Here is a 20,083-nt window from a genome sequence, read left to right as displayed (position 1 = left end):
AAAAAACCACAGACTGTATCGACCCAAATTTACCACTAATTTGAAGTACAATGTGTCACGAAAAAACAATCTCAAAATCACTGGGATAAGTAAAAGCAAAAAAAAGTTATCCCCACTTAAGTGATACATGTCAGATTTGAAAAAAAGGGCTCTGTCAGGAACGCAAAAACTGGCTCTGTCAGGAAGGGGTTAAAAAAAAAAGGGTAGCACTCCTGGACTGATATGGCAGACTTAGCAGCAACCCATAAATTATACCACACAATTGGCTCACCCCTGGACTGATACAGCACCCCTGGTATGATATGGCACACTTCACCGCCCTTGCAGTTAAAAAACAAACACCTGGCATCACAAAAAGGGGGAGTGTTATTGCACATTATACCACACACCGTAATGCCCATTACACATTTTAACAAACTCCGTAATACCAATTACGAAAAAATCCACATACCACATGCCAAGAGGGAATACATGCTTGTTGGGAAGGGGGGAATGAATTGCTAGTTGCCAAGGGGTAGGGAATTGCTCGTTGCCAAGGTAGAGTGAAATGCTGCAGCTCCAGTAAGACAGCCACCAGCCCAAACAATGTAAAGCCGTGACAGCTGAGCAGAGAGAGTGGTGGGCTCAAGGCCGGTCCAAGCCTAATTTTTGGTAAGCAAACATAGAATTTAGTGCCCCTCATTGTGGGTGGAGCTACAATGTGGGTGGAGTATCAACTGATATGCAATGTGTCCAAAATTTAGGGCATGACCACATAATCGAACCAATTCACATTACACCACACAGCAGCGGCCCTTAGACACACTGGACCAGCTAGGGCCCATTAGACACACTGTACACTACACATTGTGCCACCCACTGTAATGTCCATTACACTATGTGCTGCACACCGTGATGACCGTTACACATTATGCCATGAACCATGATGCCATCACTCATTATAGCACACACCGTGATGCCCATCACACATTATACCACACACCATGATGCCCATCACACAATATACCACATACCGTGATGCCCATCACACATTATACCACACACCATGATGCCCATCACACATTATAACACACACACACCATGATGCCTATTATATATTTGATACATAAGTGCCGCTTACCTACATGCTAGTTGCTAGGGGGTTCTTGCTTGATGCCAGGGGCTTCATACTCGATGCCAAGGGGGTTACATTCTCGTTGCCAAGGGGGCTTTATGCTCATTGCCAAAGAGAATACATGCTTGTTTTCAAGGGGGAGTTAAATTCTCATTGCCAAGGGGGAGTTAAATGCTTGTTGCCAAGGGGGAGTGAAATTGCTCATTGCCAAGGGGGAGGGAATTGCTCATTGCCAAAGGGGAAAGAATTGCTCATAGCCAAGGGAGAATGAGACCAACACAAATTAAAGCAAAGACAGCTGGGCAGAGAGAGTGATGCGTTGCCCGGCTGTATAGTAAAAGCAGGTTCACTGCGATTTTCAACTCTCCCGTTGGACCGCGAGCCAATAGGAGCTTGCAGTCTGGCAGCCAATCAGGTGCCTTCAATGCTGCTCCTTATTGGCTGCTGGACCGCGAGCTCCTATTGGCTCACTGGATGGCCTCCCGCATGGTTACGATGGGCCGCATGCATGCGCAGTCTATCAATAATTGGCCGGCCATGTGATCAGGTCTATATGAGGCCCTTTGTCCTGACTGCTGCTGTTGGTATTGGCACCTGTACAGGCTGTGCTTTGGGCACTAACTTCTATTTTACAGTTGGCTTAGCTTTGGATGCTCGTCACTGGTTTGAGCTCTACTTTGCATTCTAGAGGTGTGGCTCTGCCCAGGTGTACAATGTCTTAGGAATATGGATTCTAGCACACACTTATTGCACACTGGAGCTGTGACTTTTTTAGAAGAACAATTGTGTTTCAAATTCAGTGCAATCATCCCAACTCTGAGGCATATGCAGTTGCCTGCATCTTTACAATACCTGCCTGGTGTACAGTTGCAATGTTTTGCTTGTGTTCCCTGCAGTGGGTAACCTAGGACATAATTTTATCCATCCCTATGTTTTACTGTTTTCTTTCTCATGTTGTATACTTGCTTCCCATTTCCCTACTGGGCATCACTAGGCTCAAGTTCATTAGGGCTCAAGTTTGACTTTTAATTATTTTCTAATATCCTGCCATTTGTAAATCGCTTGGTGGAAATCTCCTTGTGTTTACCTCATCTTCTGGTGCACGGCCTTGATAAGTAAAATGGGATTTACTTTTTGGTTTATACTCATCTAAGAAAACTTGCGACCATGTAACATTTATCCTGAGTTGGTTTAAATTTTTATTATACATAGTCAAATGAATCGGGCAATGGAGTTTAAGGGGGGTATTCAATCCCCGCCGCAATTTTCCACTGGGGAAATAGCGGCGGGCGCCTATTCAATGCTGTATTTCCCGACAGTATTGAAGAGGCAGATCGACAGAACGGTCCCAACTTTAAAAGCTGTCGGGCCTGTTTTGCCGATAACAGCTGTGAATTGTCGCAATCACGGCTGAATATCGACAATCCAGGGGCGTTTAAGTGGCCACCGATATTGAATCCCGCCTGCCGATATGCTGTCGAACAAAACAAAAATTGGCCAGGGTCACAGCTGTCCGGACGAATCAACAGTCATAACCAGGGATTGAATACCGCCCTAAATGTGGTTATCATGCATAACCTTAGTTTTAAACAAGATTTGTTGAGGAAATCAGATGTGGTATCAATAATTTCTTTAAAAGTTCAGTTGCTGAGAGTGAAACTAAGTTATCATTATACCAATATTTGGCCAATAAAATAAGCTGGGGGTTTGCTTTAAGCAGGGCTGCCATCACAAATTGTAGGGCCCAGGACTGACCAAAGGGGCAGGGCCCCCATAGGTGAAAACTGGGGTGCTTATAATCACCAGTCCCCCCCCCCCCCCCCCAAAAAAAAAAAGTGGAAAGAGAGGGGAGAAGGGGATAAAGTAGAGAGGTTAAAAAAGAGGGGGACGGGGAGAGAAGGAGACAGAATTAAGTCTAGGTTTAAACAAACACACACTGCCAAAATCTCATCCAGTGTGTACCTTCTTGTTGATGAAGTCTGTCTGTGTGTGTGGGGGGCTGTGGATTCAAAGCTCCACCTCAGCGCAGTACATGGGCAGGACGCCCGGCGGAGAGCGAGATAGATGTGCCAGCACGATGATGTAGGTGAGGAATGATGTCATCGCATCAGCTTTTATGACCAATAGATGTGACACAGAGGGGCGGAGCAGCGGGGCGGACAAGTAGTGACTGCAGCATTTATCTGTGAGTGACACACTGCTGTACACTCACACTGACAGCAGCATGACCCGGTGGGGGCGGGAACGGGCGTGTGCATCTCTGGCAGCTCAGTACCAACCACAGTGCTGCCATCCGGGCCCCATTTCTATCTGGGCCCAGGACTTAAGTACCCCTAGACCCAGTAGCGCACGCAGGGGGGGTTTCCGAGTACCCAGAACCCCCCCCCCAGGAGTCTAAGGGACCTAGGCTGAAAGATGAGGGTCCCCTCTTTCCAAGAGTACAAGAATTTTTAAAATCGGACCTTCGGAACCGGAGAAATCTGACTTCAAAGCAGTGGTCCCCATCCAAGCCTGTTGATTGCAATTCCCAGTCAAATATTTCAGGTTCAGTCTGACAGAGTTTTTCTGATGGTATATTCCAAAAGCTGGGACTCTCCCCCTTTGAGAGACACTAGTAGCTTGTCTCTACTGTTCCCAGAACCAGAGATATCAGCCTTCCAGCAGCTGGTTACTGCTCCAGCTCTACACACCTGGTATGTAGTTTTATATACTCGTTGGCAGATTTGCTCTGCCTCCTGAACTCTGATCCCCTAGTCCCCAATACCATTTGGTAGGTGGGATTCTCTAGTTTTTAATTCCATTAAAATCTAAGAAATCTATTTCCAGAAACTGGAGATATCTGCAGTCAAGCAAGTTGTCCTCCCACCAGAAAATTAGGAATAATAAGCCCACTCCACTATACACCCCTCCTCTGCGTATTAAACATCCTCTACCACCCTGGAAGTTATGTATCAGGACCCCTTCATTCAGCCCAATGCCCCCTTCTCCCACTTCATCTTCCACCATCTGTGCAGTAAAGGGGTAATTAGCAGAGCCGAATTTCCCATTAGGCACGTGCCTAGGGGCGGCACATGTTTGGGGGCGGCACTTGGATGCCTGTGATATTACTGTCAGCCCAAAATGTACCAATAACTGCAAAATATCCACTGTACTGTACTATATTACATCTTAAATAGAGTGTACATGGATGGGACATGCAGATACTGCCTACGTAGTAAATATGTATTTATAATAAAAGAACATGTCAGTTATTGGCTTTTTTATAAATCAGGTGGGGGGGGGTGGGGGGTGCGAACATTATTGTTGTGCCTAGGGGTGCCCTCATCCCTAAATCCACCCCTGGTAATTAGTGGAAATTACTGATGCAGGCCCTACATGCTGAGCGGTGGATATAATACCCCCTACCACCCGCAGGACATCAAAGCATATACTGGATTACCTAAGTGTCCATCTCCGTGCTTTGCTCCGCCCCTCTGGAAACCCCCTTCTGAAAATCCTGCGTTTGCCCCTGCCTAGACCCCCCTGATGGCTTTAAGAGAGTTATTTACTATTATCATACTTTATATAGAGATAGCAGTGCTGTGCAATGAGGGGCACATGACAGAAATAAATTGTATATAGCTATATGAAACAGAAGATCTGTTCAAATATGCATGAAATCTAAGGAATGGGTCTACACTGTTCGATATGCCATCCAGTCGGATGGATCGAATTGGATATAATCTAAATTGTTCAAAGTGTATGCTCAATGGGCCTAATTCAGCATGGATTGCTAATTAGGGAATTGGCAAATCAGGCGATGATCGAACTGCACATTAGTACTGTGCGCATTGTGCATACACAAGGGGAATAGTGTCTCTGAATGCAATATAGCTGCAGTTTGACTGACACTGCAGGTAGATGAAGTTTGGGGGCATAAGTCTGATGTTTTCTTGGTGTGTCAGAAATAAAGCAGGCTCGCCCAGGCGTTTGTATGGAATGCCCAGGCGTTGTTATGGAGCACCCAGACATTGTTGGGGAGGTTCTCTGATGTCAGTTCTGACCACTTCCACTTTGTTTCAGTTGCAAATTAGTGGAAGCCTCAGATCTACTCCTCACATTTTAACAGATGGCGAAATCTCTTCAATGTTCCGGGAATTAGAAATGGATTTGCGAGTTCATCGAGGTTAGTCATCCATTCCCAATTCATTTGCAAATTTGCTTTCTCTCTCTGACTGGGCGGCAACTATGTACAGTAGGTTAAGGGCGGGATTCTCTAAAATCCGCAGCCCTCTTCGCCCGGCATCGCATTTCTAATGACCGCATATTCTAAAATATGCGGTCATTAACGCGATAAGAGCTGTCCCTTGCGATGCGGCGCCGTTGCTGGACTTCCGGGTCTATGACCCGAGAGTCCGTCTGCGCATGCGCAGACTGACGCGCCGGCCGAAGGGCATGCTGGGAGGGATCCGTGATGGATCCCTCACACACCGCTGCGGTAAGAAGCCCATAGGCTTCTGCAGGGAACCGCCAGCTTTTGCTGGCGATTCCCTCCGCAGCGGTGACACTGCGGAGGGAGGTTAGAGAATACAGAAATGCGGTAAAAACCCAGATAACGGGGTTTTTACCGCATTTCTGTGATAGAGAATCTCGCCCCAAATGAGCTAAGAGGCTGCCACTAAGAGCTGAGGAGGGTGGTGCATCATCAATTAAGTAATTGAGGTAATTAAGACAGCTCAAGTTCAATTTTATACTCTATAGAGAGAATGGTAATTAGGATGGATAGTCTAAAGGTTCCTGGGTACTTATGTAGTATCTGGACGCCCGATTATCGCATCGCATCCGACCAAATCGCATGCGATGCGATGCGATGGACCCGATTTTCCATAAGATTCTATGGGAAAAAGGGTCCTTTTCATTTCCCCACTATCCAACTACGCATGGAGCTGGATATAAACCTGTGGCGAGCGCAGCGAGCCACCGAGCCCGAAGCAAGGGGACGCGGATTTGTTAAAAAGTATTCCGCATCCCCTCGCGGGGCTCGCTGCGCTCACCACGCTTCGGGCTCGGTGGCTCGCTACGCTCGCCACAGGTTTATATCCAACTCCATGCGTAGTTGGATAGTGGGGAAATGAAAAGGACCCTTTTTCCCATAGAATCCTATGTTAAAATGGACTCAGTCCATTTTAACATTGAATCCTATGGAAAAATCGGGTCCATCGCATCGCGTCGCATGCGATGTGATGCGATGGACCCGATTTTTCAATCGGGCGTCCAGATACTACATAAGTACCAGGTTCCTGTTATCTTCTATAATATTCAATATTTAAGATACTATTTACATTTGTTTTCTTTGTGGATAATGCATACCAGTCCTGCATAGTAGAGACAAATAAGGGTTAATACTTGTCTTATACCACATCCTCTGTCAAGCAAGTTTAATAACAAGCGGAAAGACTAAAGGGGGCTTACTGCTTCCCTGACACTGGACACATAAACTCTCATTCAGGAGCAGACTAACAAACTATAAGCACTGCCGTTCATCCATGTAATCCCTTGGTTGGTGGAAACCCTGGGTGACACAGAACTCTTTCCCTCAGGCTACAGTTTAGAGATTACTGAGAGGCTGGGGATCAGAGGAGGGAGAACTTTTCAATTGCCTAACATCCTATTAGAATTTGATCTGTCTCTGCACGTGGCCAAATTTATAATGAAATGGCTGAACAATAAAATGTCAGAAATATTTGAATGGCCCAAGCAACATTTTAATCTGAAAGATTTGCTTAATATATTTCCAATAAAATTGAGCTCGTATTATATGTGCATACATTAACCACTGCAGAGTTGAGGGATTCGTAATAAATTTTACACACTATAGCAGTGACGTACAGTACTTGTGTAACAGTAAGAATAGGAACCCAATGTTATTCAAACAAATCAAATCTCCGTACAATGTAGGTTTCAGCGGGTTCAGATCTCCGAGATCTGAGTTCCACCACAAATTTCATACTCCAGGGTGACATGTCTACCCTGCTCTATCAGTCCAGGGGTGTCAGATCTTCCATATACTTGGGTGCTGCCTGTCTGTCCTATAATCGTGTGCTGCCTGTCTGCCCTTTTAGTCCTGTCCAGCCATATAGAAGACCAGTAGTGCTACCCTGTGCTGCTGTGTATTAGTCCAGTAGTGCTGACCTGTGCAGTCATATATAAGTCCAGTAGTGCTGTCCTGTACTGCTGTATATAAGGCCAGTGGTGGTGCGTGTTGATAGAGAAATGGAAGACACACAGTTTATAGATCAGGAACCACTTCCTACTACTAGTGCTGAAGCTGCAGCCTCCAGTCATGACATTGATCATGCAAGTTCATCAATGTCATCTGCTAAGGCCAATGCCCAATTTCAAATAATTTGAAAAAAAATAACCCAAATATCAAAATCTAACACCAATTTAAAAAGTCGAAGCGGCAAGGAAAGGCTATGGCCTTGGCCTATGTTCATTGGGTATGGGTCATAGGGTTGACACTTTAAAGGTCAACATACATTAGGTTGATCACTAAAGGTCAACATGGCTTAGGTCGGCACATGATATACGTTTATAAGGCTACGGTCGACAGGGTCGGAAAGGTCAACACAAGCATTAGGTTGACAATGGTAAAGGCAACAGTCAAAAGATCAACATGAGTTTTATCTGACAATGCCACCAATATTGTGAAAGCATTACATCCGGGCAAGTTCCAGCATTTCCCAAGATTTGCTCACACAATTAGTTTGGTGGTATAGAATATTTGGTACTTGTGTAGTTTCACGGTGCCCGATATATCGGATATCGGCCGATATATCGATGCTATCCAAAGCGATTTTTGACCTTTTCATAACCCCACTATCCACTACGCATGGAGTTGATTTTATATAGTGTGGCGAGCACAGCGAGCCACCGAGCCCGAAGCGTGGTGAGGGGACGCGGATTACTGCGCTTGGCACACTATATAAAATCAACTCCATGTGTAGTGGATAGTGGGGTTATGAACAGGTCAAAAATCATCCGATACATCGGGCACCATGAAACTACGCAAGTACCGAATATTTTGAAAAATTTCATTGGTGTGCAGGAGATCCTGTTAGCAGTCAGGAGCAAGTTTTGACATCTGATCCAGACTGAAGGAGCTACCTACAATTACTGACATGTCTACTGTCACTGCATATTATGCTGTCACCATTGAAAGACTGGTGGAGGATTATATTGGTAACATCATCCAAGTAGGCATGTCACACAGGGGTAGATTTACTAAGCTCGGTGAAGTGATAAAGTGTCGGGTTTTTATCACCGGCCAATCAGCTCCTACCTGTCATTTTTCAAACCAAGCCTGTAACTTCACACTTAGGAGCTGATTGGCCGGTGCTAAAAACCAGACACTTTACCACTTCAATGAGCTTAATAAATCTGCCCCACAGTCTGTATCTATCCTGGCAGGAAAAGGAGGCAATGTGGAGGCCCTTGCACAAATTGACTTTATATGATCTAAGTTGCCCCCTCCAGTTTGTACTCCGAAAGAGTTTTTAGCGCAGCCAGGTACCTGGTCAACAATCGGTGTAGGAGGTTGCTCATCAAAATGAATTATAAATTCCTCCAGGATGAACAGCAATTGCCTCCAGAACTTACAGAGGGACCTGTGATGTGGACTCCAATGGGGACATATTACTGTATAACTCTGTGAGGATAAGGATGAACACAATGAAGGGGGTGAGGAATCGGAAGACATCTTGCCACTGAAGAGCCAGTTTGTGCAAGGAGAGATAGATTCATTGCTTCTTTTTTTGTGGGGTCCCAAACAAACCAATCATTTCAGACACAGTTGTGTGGCAGATCCTGTAGCTGAAATTATTGGTTTGTTAAAGTGTGAATGTCTTATTTACGCAACATAAGGGTGGGTGCAGTGGCGTAAGTTCATCCCAGTTGCCCGGAGGCAAGGTAAGTACTGGTGCCCCCCCCCCCCCAAATAGCTCATTCAGTAAGGTGTCTGTCTGCAGTAAGGTCATGAGTCTAATACAGGGTGTGACACTTGCAAAAATTATGTTAGAAGGGGGGAGTAACCCACATTAGCAATATCAACTGTTTTCAATGAACTGATTCAAACTGGCAGGGGAGGAGAGGTACCCCCTTGAGAGCAGGAGCCCGGTGGCAGATGACTCCATTGCCTCCCAGAGTTCTGCCTCTGGGTGGGTGAAACCAAAAACAAAACACAAAGGGAGATCCAGATCCAAATCCAAAACACGAAAAAGTGTCCGGAGCACATCTATAATACAATCCTACCTCAAACTGGCATTGCATGAGTGGGTGTCGATTATTATATAGACAGTGGGTGAAATTTACTAAGATGGGAGTTCTATTTCACATGTGATGTTGCTATGGGCAACCAAGAAGATTCTTATTCATGCATTTAGCATCATCTAGAAGATAATACATAGAATCTGATTGGTTGCCCATAGCAACATCCCATCTGAAATAAAACTCCCATTTTAGTAAATTTCCACCAGTGTCTAGATAGACATTCAATAGGTTGACACCAAAAGGTCGGCATTCAATAGGTTGACATGCAGTAGGATGACAGGGTCAAAAGGCCTACATGAGAAAAGTAGACACATGAAAAGATCAACATGAGTTTTTCACATTTTGTGTGTGTCAATGTTGACGCTTGTCGACATGGACCCCCAATTAGTGGTGCTTCGCTTGGCACACTTTACCTTTCTCTATCGTAGTCCACACGTAGATGGAAAAGTGTGAAAAAGTCCAAAAATTTTAAAAAAATTGTGGCCCCAAATTATCTTAAAATCAACTTCAACATCAAAATCAACTTTTTTTTACATTTTGATGCAACCCAAATTAAACTAAAGCAGGTTATTCAACTACACATTTTTTTATCACTTTTTAACTTTTTCCAATGAAATCAGCTATTTTATAAGTTTAAAATATTTTTTTGGGGGGGTTTAGCAGTATACATCTATACCATTTACCAATAGTTTGTGTAGTTTTATGAGGGACAGCCTGATTTCCCCCCAAAAAAATTAATAAAAAATTCCATGTTGGTGAAAGGTTTACTAGCTCCATATAACATTACGTCTCAACATAAATCGCATCCTTTTAATGACAGATAATCTTTATTGCCCAACTGTTAATCTCATATAACTGCACATTTTACTCTTTGCCTCAAACCAGTTGTATCGGCTATTTTCCAGTACAGACAGACCAAGCACTGGGATACAGCTCTGTCACCACATCCTAATAGGGTATTAAACATACACACACGCCCATTCTATAAAAACACTAGGACATACACAGTACGCTCTCAAAATCTCAAGCAAATACTGCCATTTTATTTTCCACACTGATATCCGTTCAGGATATGATGAAACTTGAGAGACAAAAACCATCCTTGCATTCTGAAACCTGTTTGCTCAGGCTGTTCATAGAGAAGTCCTGTGATGTTTCTCTGAGCAGCAGCTGATGTTCTCAGTGTATCCCTCACACTGCTGGTAACCAGAACCCATTTGCTGATCTTGTACTGTGTGTCAGTTGTTTCACCGTCTGAGGTTCTCAAGATAAAGGTGTATTTAGTTAATTGATAAAGATTGCAGATATGCTACAAAAAAAAAATACAAATGTATAAATATATATTAAAGTGTTTTTTTCTGACACGATTAGGTTAATTATAATTATTTTTTATGGTTTAATAACCTACATAAGTACTTTATTGATTACATAACTAGCTACATTACTAGCTCTCCACAATCCGCCCAGCTTATCTCATTAGAACATACAATGTGCCACTCTAGATGCTGCCCTTTTGATGAGATCATTCACAGTGTAGTATTGTCCTTATGTTTGCTGCGTGACAATAAGCTTTAAAATTAGCTTGAGAGGCTAATGGATTGTATCTATTTAGCAACGCAAATGCTTTGGGTGACTTTTTTTTTTGCAATTCTTCCCAATGTTTCACCAATATTTTTTTTTTTTACAGGGAATACAATAGATCTTCCATATTACAATTTCACATGAAAACATACAGGTTTTTAGGATCCCTTAAAAGCTGGTGCTTATCTGGGATTTTATTTTGCCTGCATGAGGCAGATGAATCAAAATCCCTGATAAACCATGGCTCGCACTGGCCGTTTTGGTGATAACATTACCTGTGGTAAATTAAAGAAGGTAATTGGATATTTCCCTAATGCTGGGAACAGTCTTGGTGATATATAATAATTTAGTTAATTTACAAAGTAATACAATTTGAATGTGCCTTTTAGCTTATAAGATGCATTCAAATATAATTTTTTTCATTATTGTAATTTAATTTGCTAAACTCCCAACATAATGGGGGAAATATACTAAGATGTGTATTCTACTTCACATGTGATGTTGCTATGGGCAACCAATCAGATCCTGTCTACTATCTTCTAGAGGGTGCTAAATAAATAAGAAGTAGATTCTGATTGGTTGCCCAATCGCCCAAACTTCCCCCAATGTCTCTTATAGGGACTATTTCATAATTGACATATTTATCTAGGTTAAGTATGAAATCCCAGCATCTTATCAGTTAGAAGACCAGTGGAATCCCAGTAAGTATTTTCACCCTACTACAAATTCTAACCCAAACCTCCCCTCTCCTACATCCTAACCCTAATGCCCCCCATCCTCTGAGGCCTAACCCCAACCTCCCATACCCTCGCTGCCAATCCCTAAGCTCCCCCTGTACTTAAGTCCAGGATCCATCAGGATTTTGACCATTAATATTACGCCGTTGGTCTTCTGAATGCCATAATCCCGACTACTGGGATTTGACTTCCTCCCCTTTAGCCTTATTGTTACCTAATAATGTGGTAGATGTATTAAGTAGCCCATAACGGCTGCAAAATAATGGGTACTGCCTCTCCTGCATAGCGGGCACCTGTTACAGGCTGTTGTATTAAACCCCCACCACCACCGATAAGGAGAGACATTATGCCCAGCATTAACGGCTCTCCTTATCGGCATTCCAGGCAACCCTGCATATGTGCACTTTAAAAAATTATTCCCCCCCCCCCCCCGGTTCTCTGGGCATGCGCCAGATCTCACTTTTATCGCGAGATCTCGTGTGTAGCCCGGAGCCAGCAGCAGGGCTAGTGTTGTCCCTGCAGTGGGGATAGGACAATGCTAGCCCTGAGCTGGCGAAGCGGCCGGGACGGTTTAATGCCTTGAAGGCTGTTAATACATCGCCCTGGCCGCTAATTACGGGGGGGGGGGTTGCAGGGGCAGCCCTGCCGAGCGTTACTTGGCTGACTGTCCTAGCGCACGTTAGGTGCGCTTTTAGTACATATCAAAAAACTTCATCCCCCCAGTTAACTAGCATTAAGTGCAGAAATGTACGTAACGCTAGTTCATACATCTGCCCCAATGTACTGCCTTTTTAATTAGTTAACAGTTTGCAGTAACGTATGCTGAATTAAATAAATTACATTTAATAAATATTCTACTTTAGAATCAATAATTGTTTTATCCAGGGTTATAATAAATAGAATCTGTGCAATAATTTGATATATACAGATTTATAAAAAAAATGGAAAAAAATGTGTGAAATAAGAAGCATACTTCTCTACATGTGACGTTCATGCTATTTGCCTCTTCCAACCTGTTCATTTTCAAGAAGTTGTCATTTATCGTCTTCCTTGCTCTTCCTCCAAATTTCTTGCCAAATGTTCTTCCTGGCTCCCACACTTCCTATCTTCAGTCCTCCCCTCCCTCCTTTTAGGTGACTTCAGTATCCTTTTCAATATCCCCATAAATTCCTCTAACTCTAAACTCTTTACCCTCATATCATCACTTCCTGTCCAAATGGCCCTCACATGTGAGAGGGCACTACTTGATCTGGTCTTCACTCATTGTTGTGATTTATCTTATTACACTAATTCACCATTCCACCCCTCTGTGGCCACCACCTTCTTTTTTTATCTTTTCCCTTCACCCCTCCACCTCTGCCTCCCCAAGCCATTGATGCTGTCAACACCGTATCCTTGTCCACCCTAATAAACTTCTTTCCCCCATTACATGTCTTTTGTGCAGTGAACAAGCCATTTCCCTTTACAATGTATTTTTTTTTGCTTTTGACTCTGTTGCCTTGATGATCACTATTTACCTCTATAGATCCACACCATAACCCTGGCACCCCAAAGGCACCAGATACAGTAGCTGCAAAAGTGCTAATGATCTGCCAAGGAACAGTGGAGGAAATCATGATCCTATACATATTTCCTCTATTTCAAAATTATGTTCTCAACCTCCAATGCCACCCTTTCCCTCTGTAGACAGTTTCATAATTCAAAACACTTCTTCTCAGTCCTCAAACCTCAGTGTCTCTTCACCATTTTCAGCTCTCTCCTCTGCCCTCTGCCAAAGTTGACTTTCCACCTTAATCACATTGAAAATTGACTCCATATGTCAGAAAATCACATTATACCGGACCCCCAGCGCCCCTCCTTTCACAGACCATACATCACTATCCATAATAACAAACTTGGATATCTCCCTGTATCTGAAGATTAATTAATGTACCTCATCTGGCCCCTCCCTCTTCATTATTTAGTACTGTACTGTAATTAATGGTTTTATTGTTTTGCTAAATTTTTTGTGTACTTTGTAAGGTGCTGCAGAATCCTATTTCACTTAGATTGGATAACCAGAACTGAAGATAGAGCAGTTGCGAATTGCCCACAAGGCATGGAGGTCATTCAGAATTCCACAGCTGCTTGCCTCATGCATGCCAATTTCACCTGCACCCATGTGAATGGATGTTTTGCATAAACATCCATTCACAGCTTACGTGTGTGGACGAAATCATTCAATAGTCGCCGACCATCAAATAATTTCTAATGAGTTTGAAAATCTAAGTCACTCACTGGTGATTTAGATATGCAGAGCCTTGGTATGGGAAGAAGGCGGGCAGCTGACATCCAGTGATCTGGTGATGTCAGCTGCCCGTCCCTGACACGGGGCGTTCCCATGGGCGTGCCTTGTGTCTGCGGCCCCTTGCCTGCACTGCTCCGTGTGAACGGCTAGCAACTATACAAGTCTGCTCGCACAGATGGCCTGCATATGCACATAAGCGAATAATGTGATAATGTTAATAATGTGAAAAGGGCCAAAGCAAACAGAGAGATGGTTTTTACAAAAAAAAAAAAAGGGGTCTGATTTGGTGCCAAATGGCGTTCCTTCTAGAAAAGATAGGAAGCAAAGTCAGGACAGTTATTAGTAGTCTGCACTCAGGCATGGCCGGGCGTGTGGCTGCTGGAACGTGACCAATAAGGAGACAATAGACCGGTCTTTTAAACACTATGATGAGCTATTCCTTTTGATTTCTTCTTTGGAGATATTATCTTTCTGACTGGTCTGATTGATACAAGAAACATACTGCATTGTACCACAGGATAAAGATACGTTTCAGGGTATTGTTTTACCTGTTTAAGGTGATCTCGGGTAAATGTAGTGACTGTGGACTCTTCTGATTAATGTCACATCAGATCTGAAGCAAGGAAAAAAATCCAATGCTTGGTGAATCCCCCCCAATTGTATTAATTTTTGGTTAGACGTGGTGATCATAGGTGGGTCCTTGCTGCTGGATTAAAGATACGTGGATTACATATCCATTTTTTAGCATGGGAAATGTACTGTAGTGCATCGCATCTGAAATTCAGACCTGATCGCATGACTGCAAATAAATGATCAACTGCGCATGTGTACGTCTCACAGTATGTATGTGCAAGGCCATCCTGGGATAAAATGCAGCTTATTTTTTAATGGTTGGCTGTATGCGAGATGATTGACAGGAAAAAATAAATATATAAAGCAATAGAATAAAACATCAGAATATTTAATCTTCCTGGGGACATTCAGCAGCGGAGTGCAACGGAGGACAGACTGGGTGGAATCCCAGCTGACGGACCTCTGGACATCCTCTAGGTATCCATCCAGGATCCCCAGACCAAGTCCACAGAGCACACAAGCGAGCCTTCTTGCCTATAACAGCCCTTTTCCCTTAAGACTCTATGGGGGAAATTTACTAAGATGTGTATTCTACTTCACATGTGATGTTGCTATGGGCAACCCATCAGATCCTGTCTACTATCTTCATGAGGGTGCTAAATAAATAAGACAGAATAGATTCTGGTTGCCCATAGCAACATCACATGTGAAGTAGAATACACATCTTAGTAAATTTCCCCCTATGTGTCTACCGGTACTAGTATGCCGCCAGGACTTACGTCGACAAGTGGCCGTGTGAACTTAACCCTGAAGGATCCAAGCAACCACCGGTAGGAGAGAGACCTACACTGCCTAAAGTACCTAGCCTAACCCACAGAGACAGAACTAAAAGATGACAAGAAACACCACAATCAAGATGCAGGCACAAGACAGAGACTCAGGTGGGACGGATGAGTCCTACTATAACATAAGCTAAATGAACCTAGTCCCTAATTGGGACGGTGAGGACAAGACAAAGGCAGGAACCAAGTGAATCCTTACACAGATGAGAGCACATAAAATATATACACAGACTGACACAAATATAACTAAGGTATATAAGTATATCCTTACACAGATGTGAGCACATACAGTATATACATAGACTGACACAAATATAACTAAGGTATGTACAAGTATTAGCATGTGTGGCCTAATGCCACTGCCTGCACAGGGACCTCAGTGGGGCTAACTACAAATGACACCTGCAGAACCTGCTAACTCCAAACACTTGAGTGCTAAATGGAAAAGCTAGGTGGTACTTGCTTAGCAGGAAAAAGGTATTTCAGGGTAGCCTCCCGGAGTTTCAGGCAACAAGTGGTTAAATGACAGGGACCGGACACACCAGCAGAGTGAGAGCAGAGCAGAGGCGACGCCGTCCCTGCCTGGAAGTTCAGGACCGGCAGTGTTGTGTTTTAACTTTTTTTAGCGCAATGTTTTTGAAATGTGCATTTCTGAGCATGTGCATGCACCTACAGCGAACGGATTGTACACCGGATGCACTTACCCAACATTGTCGCCGGTGGGCCGGGGTTGGGTGGGGACCGGGGGACTCGCCCATGGGAACGCCCAGCATTTCATGGGTGTTCCCATGGAAATTGCCCAGTGACGTGAGTACCAGGGGCGGGTAGCTGATATTACCGGAAATGTCTGCTGCCCGCCCACTACCTTCAGAATGTGCGCGCACATCTAACGTTGCTCTAAAAAACCTTAGATGTGCGTGTGCCTTACACTTCCTTCGATTGTCGGTGGTCAGAATATATAAAAACAATCTTATTTTTATTATTCTAATCATTTTTATTGTCAAAACTCTGGAGTAAAAAGTATATGGCAGGTGAGGCAATGCCTCACCTGGCTACCTTTTCTGCACATCTCTCATCAAAACTCATCGAATCTCCAGCAGTGTATACTGCTGCACATGTGTATAATGCCGGCATGTACCCCATGGCTCATATATTGAGTGAAAATCTGGCTCTGGTACTTGCCAGGGACTCCTCAGCCATTTACCTCACTGCACATCCCTGCTTCACATGCCCCCTATTCTGAAGCCACACCCACAACACCTGTTGTTGTGGGGGCAGCTAGAAAGTTGTCCAGTATGTTCAAACTTCAGGGTCGGGCTCAATTCATACAGGTCAAAGTAAACATCTAGATTAGCTAGCTTTACATAGGGAAAGAGGGAACTGTGAGTCTCAACCAATTCAATTAGAGCTTAGATGGAGCTTAGGATTTATAAGTGCTGGTCACTTGGTGGACAAGTAGGGCAGTTGATCTAATAGAGAGGTAAACTATGTTAAACTGACAATGAAAAATCCAATATTTACTTTTGCATTGTTTTCATCATGACAATTTTTTTTTTTAATATAATCTGAGTGTCTTTTTGGAATTATCAGTTTCAATAGTTGTAACGTACTGCCACTGTCTACTAGGAATGTCCAAACTATGGCCCTCCAGCTGTTTTGAAACTAGGAATTCCATCATGCCTTGCCACAGTTTTGCTATTAGGGAATGCTAAAACTATGGCAAGGCATGCTGGGATGTGTAGTTTCACAACAGCTGGAGGGCCATAGTTTGGACATGCCTGGCTGGCACTCTAAACAATTATTAATAATTTTGATTTATTTTATATATCATGCAGACAAATAAACATTGCACCTACAGGACTACTATTATTAATGTGTTGCAAAATTACTAAACCTTTTTTCTGCAATTCTGTAAGAATAAAATTAGAATTCAAGTGTGGTGTGACTCACATACTGTACACTGAAAAAAGGTACAAGGCATCTAATACCGCTATGTCCAAATTTAGTCATATATAATAATGCATAAAGGCTAGGCGCGCTGCTAAGTATTGTATCTAGAATGCATATAAGGTACATTTAAATGTATTTCATCTCATATTGGAAAAAAAGGACCAACAATTTCAATTTGGAATGAACACCATCTTCTGCAAGGATCGGTTCAGATATGGTGGGGCAAGATGGAATAAAATCAAGAGCATTATTGCAGAGGTTCTAACAAAGGAGGAGGAATGGCCAGCCTGCAAAGGGGTATCGACAATAGGCGGGGTGTACTAAATAGAAAATGCTCTCTGAACAGCGCAAAATGCTGGGTCGTACAGTGACTGGACCGTTTCAAAGTGCCGGTGCGACCCTGTATTTTGCGATGTGAAAGCAGTATAAAGTAACATCACTGCTATATATATATATATGTATATGTATATATATATATATATATATATATATATATATATATATTACTATAGTAACTATAAAAACGACAGTGCAGATATTCATACAATAATTTTGTACAGTGTATTGGCACTTCACTGTTTCTGGCCTTGGCTTGTTTGACTACAATTTGTCTGATCCTGTGTGTTATTTTGTTTCACTATCTACTAGTGTACAGTATTTCTGGGACGTTGTGCTTTAAACCTTGTGGCATCCAAGTACCAATAAACCTGTATTATGAGGAAGGGAGCGAGTATATGTGAACTGCAGGTTAGCTAGTCAAAGTTTTTTAATGGATCTGTGGTACAACTTTATAGCAAACAATCTGGATTTTTTTCACATACATTTTGAGGATTAGTAATGTTAAAAGAAGATTATAGAAAAAAAAAGATTAGTTGAAGTGAAGATCCATGAAAATACAGTATGTTGAGAAGATTTGTAAGGCATTAGTAGACTAAAGAAAAAAGAAATATGCTCGCCCGCAATTTTCCCGTATTACACATGGTAACAGTATTAACGACATATACTGTATGTATACAAAACAGACATTTTCAAGTGGTGCAAACCATAGTAAACCATAAACCTGGGGATTCTTTCATATTGTTTCAAATGTCAAACATATGAACATGTAATTGTGATGTATAATAATATGGAACAATGCATAAATTCCAAAAATCATCGAAGAGAAGACAGAAGGAGGCCACCTGGCAGGGGGGCAAAAATAAAATCCTGCATACAAACTTATTAAAAAATGTTAATGCGGTCTCTAATGTCAGCAAATCAAAAAAGCCATATTCTCTTTATTCTAATTATGCCAAGGTCTGCTGGGTCTCCGCCACCATGTCCATCCGCTGGCCAGGGTCCTGGCACCTATACAATGCGGTTGACAGGCGCCCAGCGCATGCACAGTAGTGGGGACAGTATTCCACATGCAATAACAACTTCTATGGCTTCTATGGACTGCATCGTCTGCCAGCTAGAGCTGCGTGATAGGGAGGAAACACTTCCCAATGGAACTGCCTGTCATGCATGTGACCGACAGGTTGGACTGCCTCTAGGAAGTCGCTGCCAGCCACAGTGAAGCCAATGCAGTCTCACAGACTGCATGTGGCTTCACTGACACTTCTTCAGCCCATAGGTAAACTCCGCCACTGCTCACCTGCCAGATACAGAGGGAAACATCTATACAGGGGCTGTCTTGTGAGCCACACCCAACTAGGTCTATTATAGGCTTAATTAAATGCTGCCATGTTTGCACAAAGCAAAGATTTTTTAATCAAAACAGAAGCACTAAAGATGCTTAGCAAACTTCCTTATTTCACGTAGATGTTTCCACATACTGCCTAATTGTGTCTTTTATCTATTATGCTTATCTTTTTGGTTTTTACTGCTCCTATTTAGTTGTATAGCTATTTCCATATTGTATGATTTTTTTCATTGCTGTTATAAAAATATATCAAGAAAATAGCATGACAATATAAATACAATATAAATACAGTGATATATTCTATCTCTTCTTCTTATAGCTAGCTGACTCTTGTAGGGTTAGCTGTCTCTGCAACTGTTCGTTTTCAAACCATGAATATAGCTCGACCTCGATATATAGTTGATCGGTCCACGTACTCTCTTGAAGTCTTCAACAAGGAATATGAAAAGAAAGATCACAGTTACCCTCTTGGAGGGAAACTCCGGAAGCTATTCAGGTAGGTTGTAGCGTAACTATTCCAGTATGTTAATTATATTATGAAAGTTACTAAGATATAGTTGTTACAAGACCCATCTCTTGCTATGCTATGTCTGGTTGAGTATGATAACACTATCCAAATCCCATTGTAAAACATAAACAAGAGCCACCTGTCCATAGAGCCAACTACTTCTTAGGACTGGTGTACATTTTAGGCTGGTGTCTCTTATAAAATATAGCAAAAAAAAGAAGCAATATAGAAACATGTCCATGCTTTCCCGGACATAGGAATAATACTGCATGGAAAAATAATAGGTGTTTGCTGCCAGCTTAACTGCTAAGGGGGGTATTCAATGTTGGCCGATATTTTTGATAAATATCCATCCCAACCGTTTTTCGACCAGGACTCACCGAACGCTGCAGATTCGGCTATTTGAAAAGCCGAACCTGCATTTGCAGAATCAGTTGCTAAATTTGTGGATTAGCATCCGCAGAAAAACACGTGGATTCACAGATCCACGTCATGAAACA

General features: G+C 42.8%; 1 protein-coding gene across 1 annotated transcript in view; it reads left to right on the top strand.

The window, feature by feature from the left end:
- The window catches only part of SLC26A9 (solute carrier family 26 member 9), a 164,693-nt gene that overhangs the window by 57,610 nt on the left and 87,000 nt on the right, over positions 1-20,083 (top strand). Inside the window, exon 2 of the mRNA XM_083173028.1 lies at positions 19,395-19,571. Within this exon, the coding sequence (XP_083029154.1) occupies positions 19,447-19,571 (125 nt within the window). The 5' untranslated portion in view covers positions 19,395-19,446. The remainder of the gene's footprint in view (positions 1-19,394; positions 19,572-20,083) is intronic.

This window comes from Crinia signifera, chromosome 2, assembly GCF_055691185.1.
Source record: "Crinia signifera chromosome 2, ASM5569118v1, whole genome shotgun sequence".
Taxonomy (NCBI): Eukaryota; Metazoa; Chordata; class Amphibia; order Anura; family Myobatrachidae; genus Crinia; species Crinia signifera.
The sequence above is the reverse complement of the archived record's forward strand: the minus strand, read 5'-3'. Positions and strand labels throughout refer to the sequence as shown.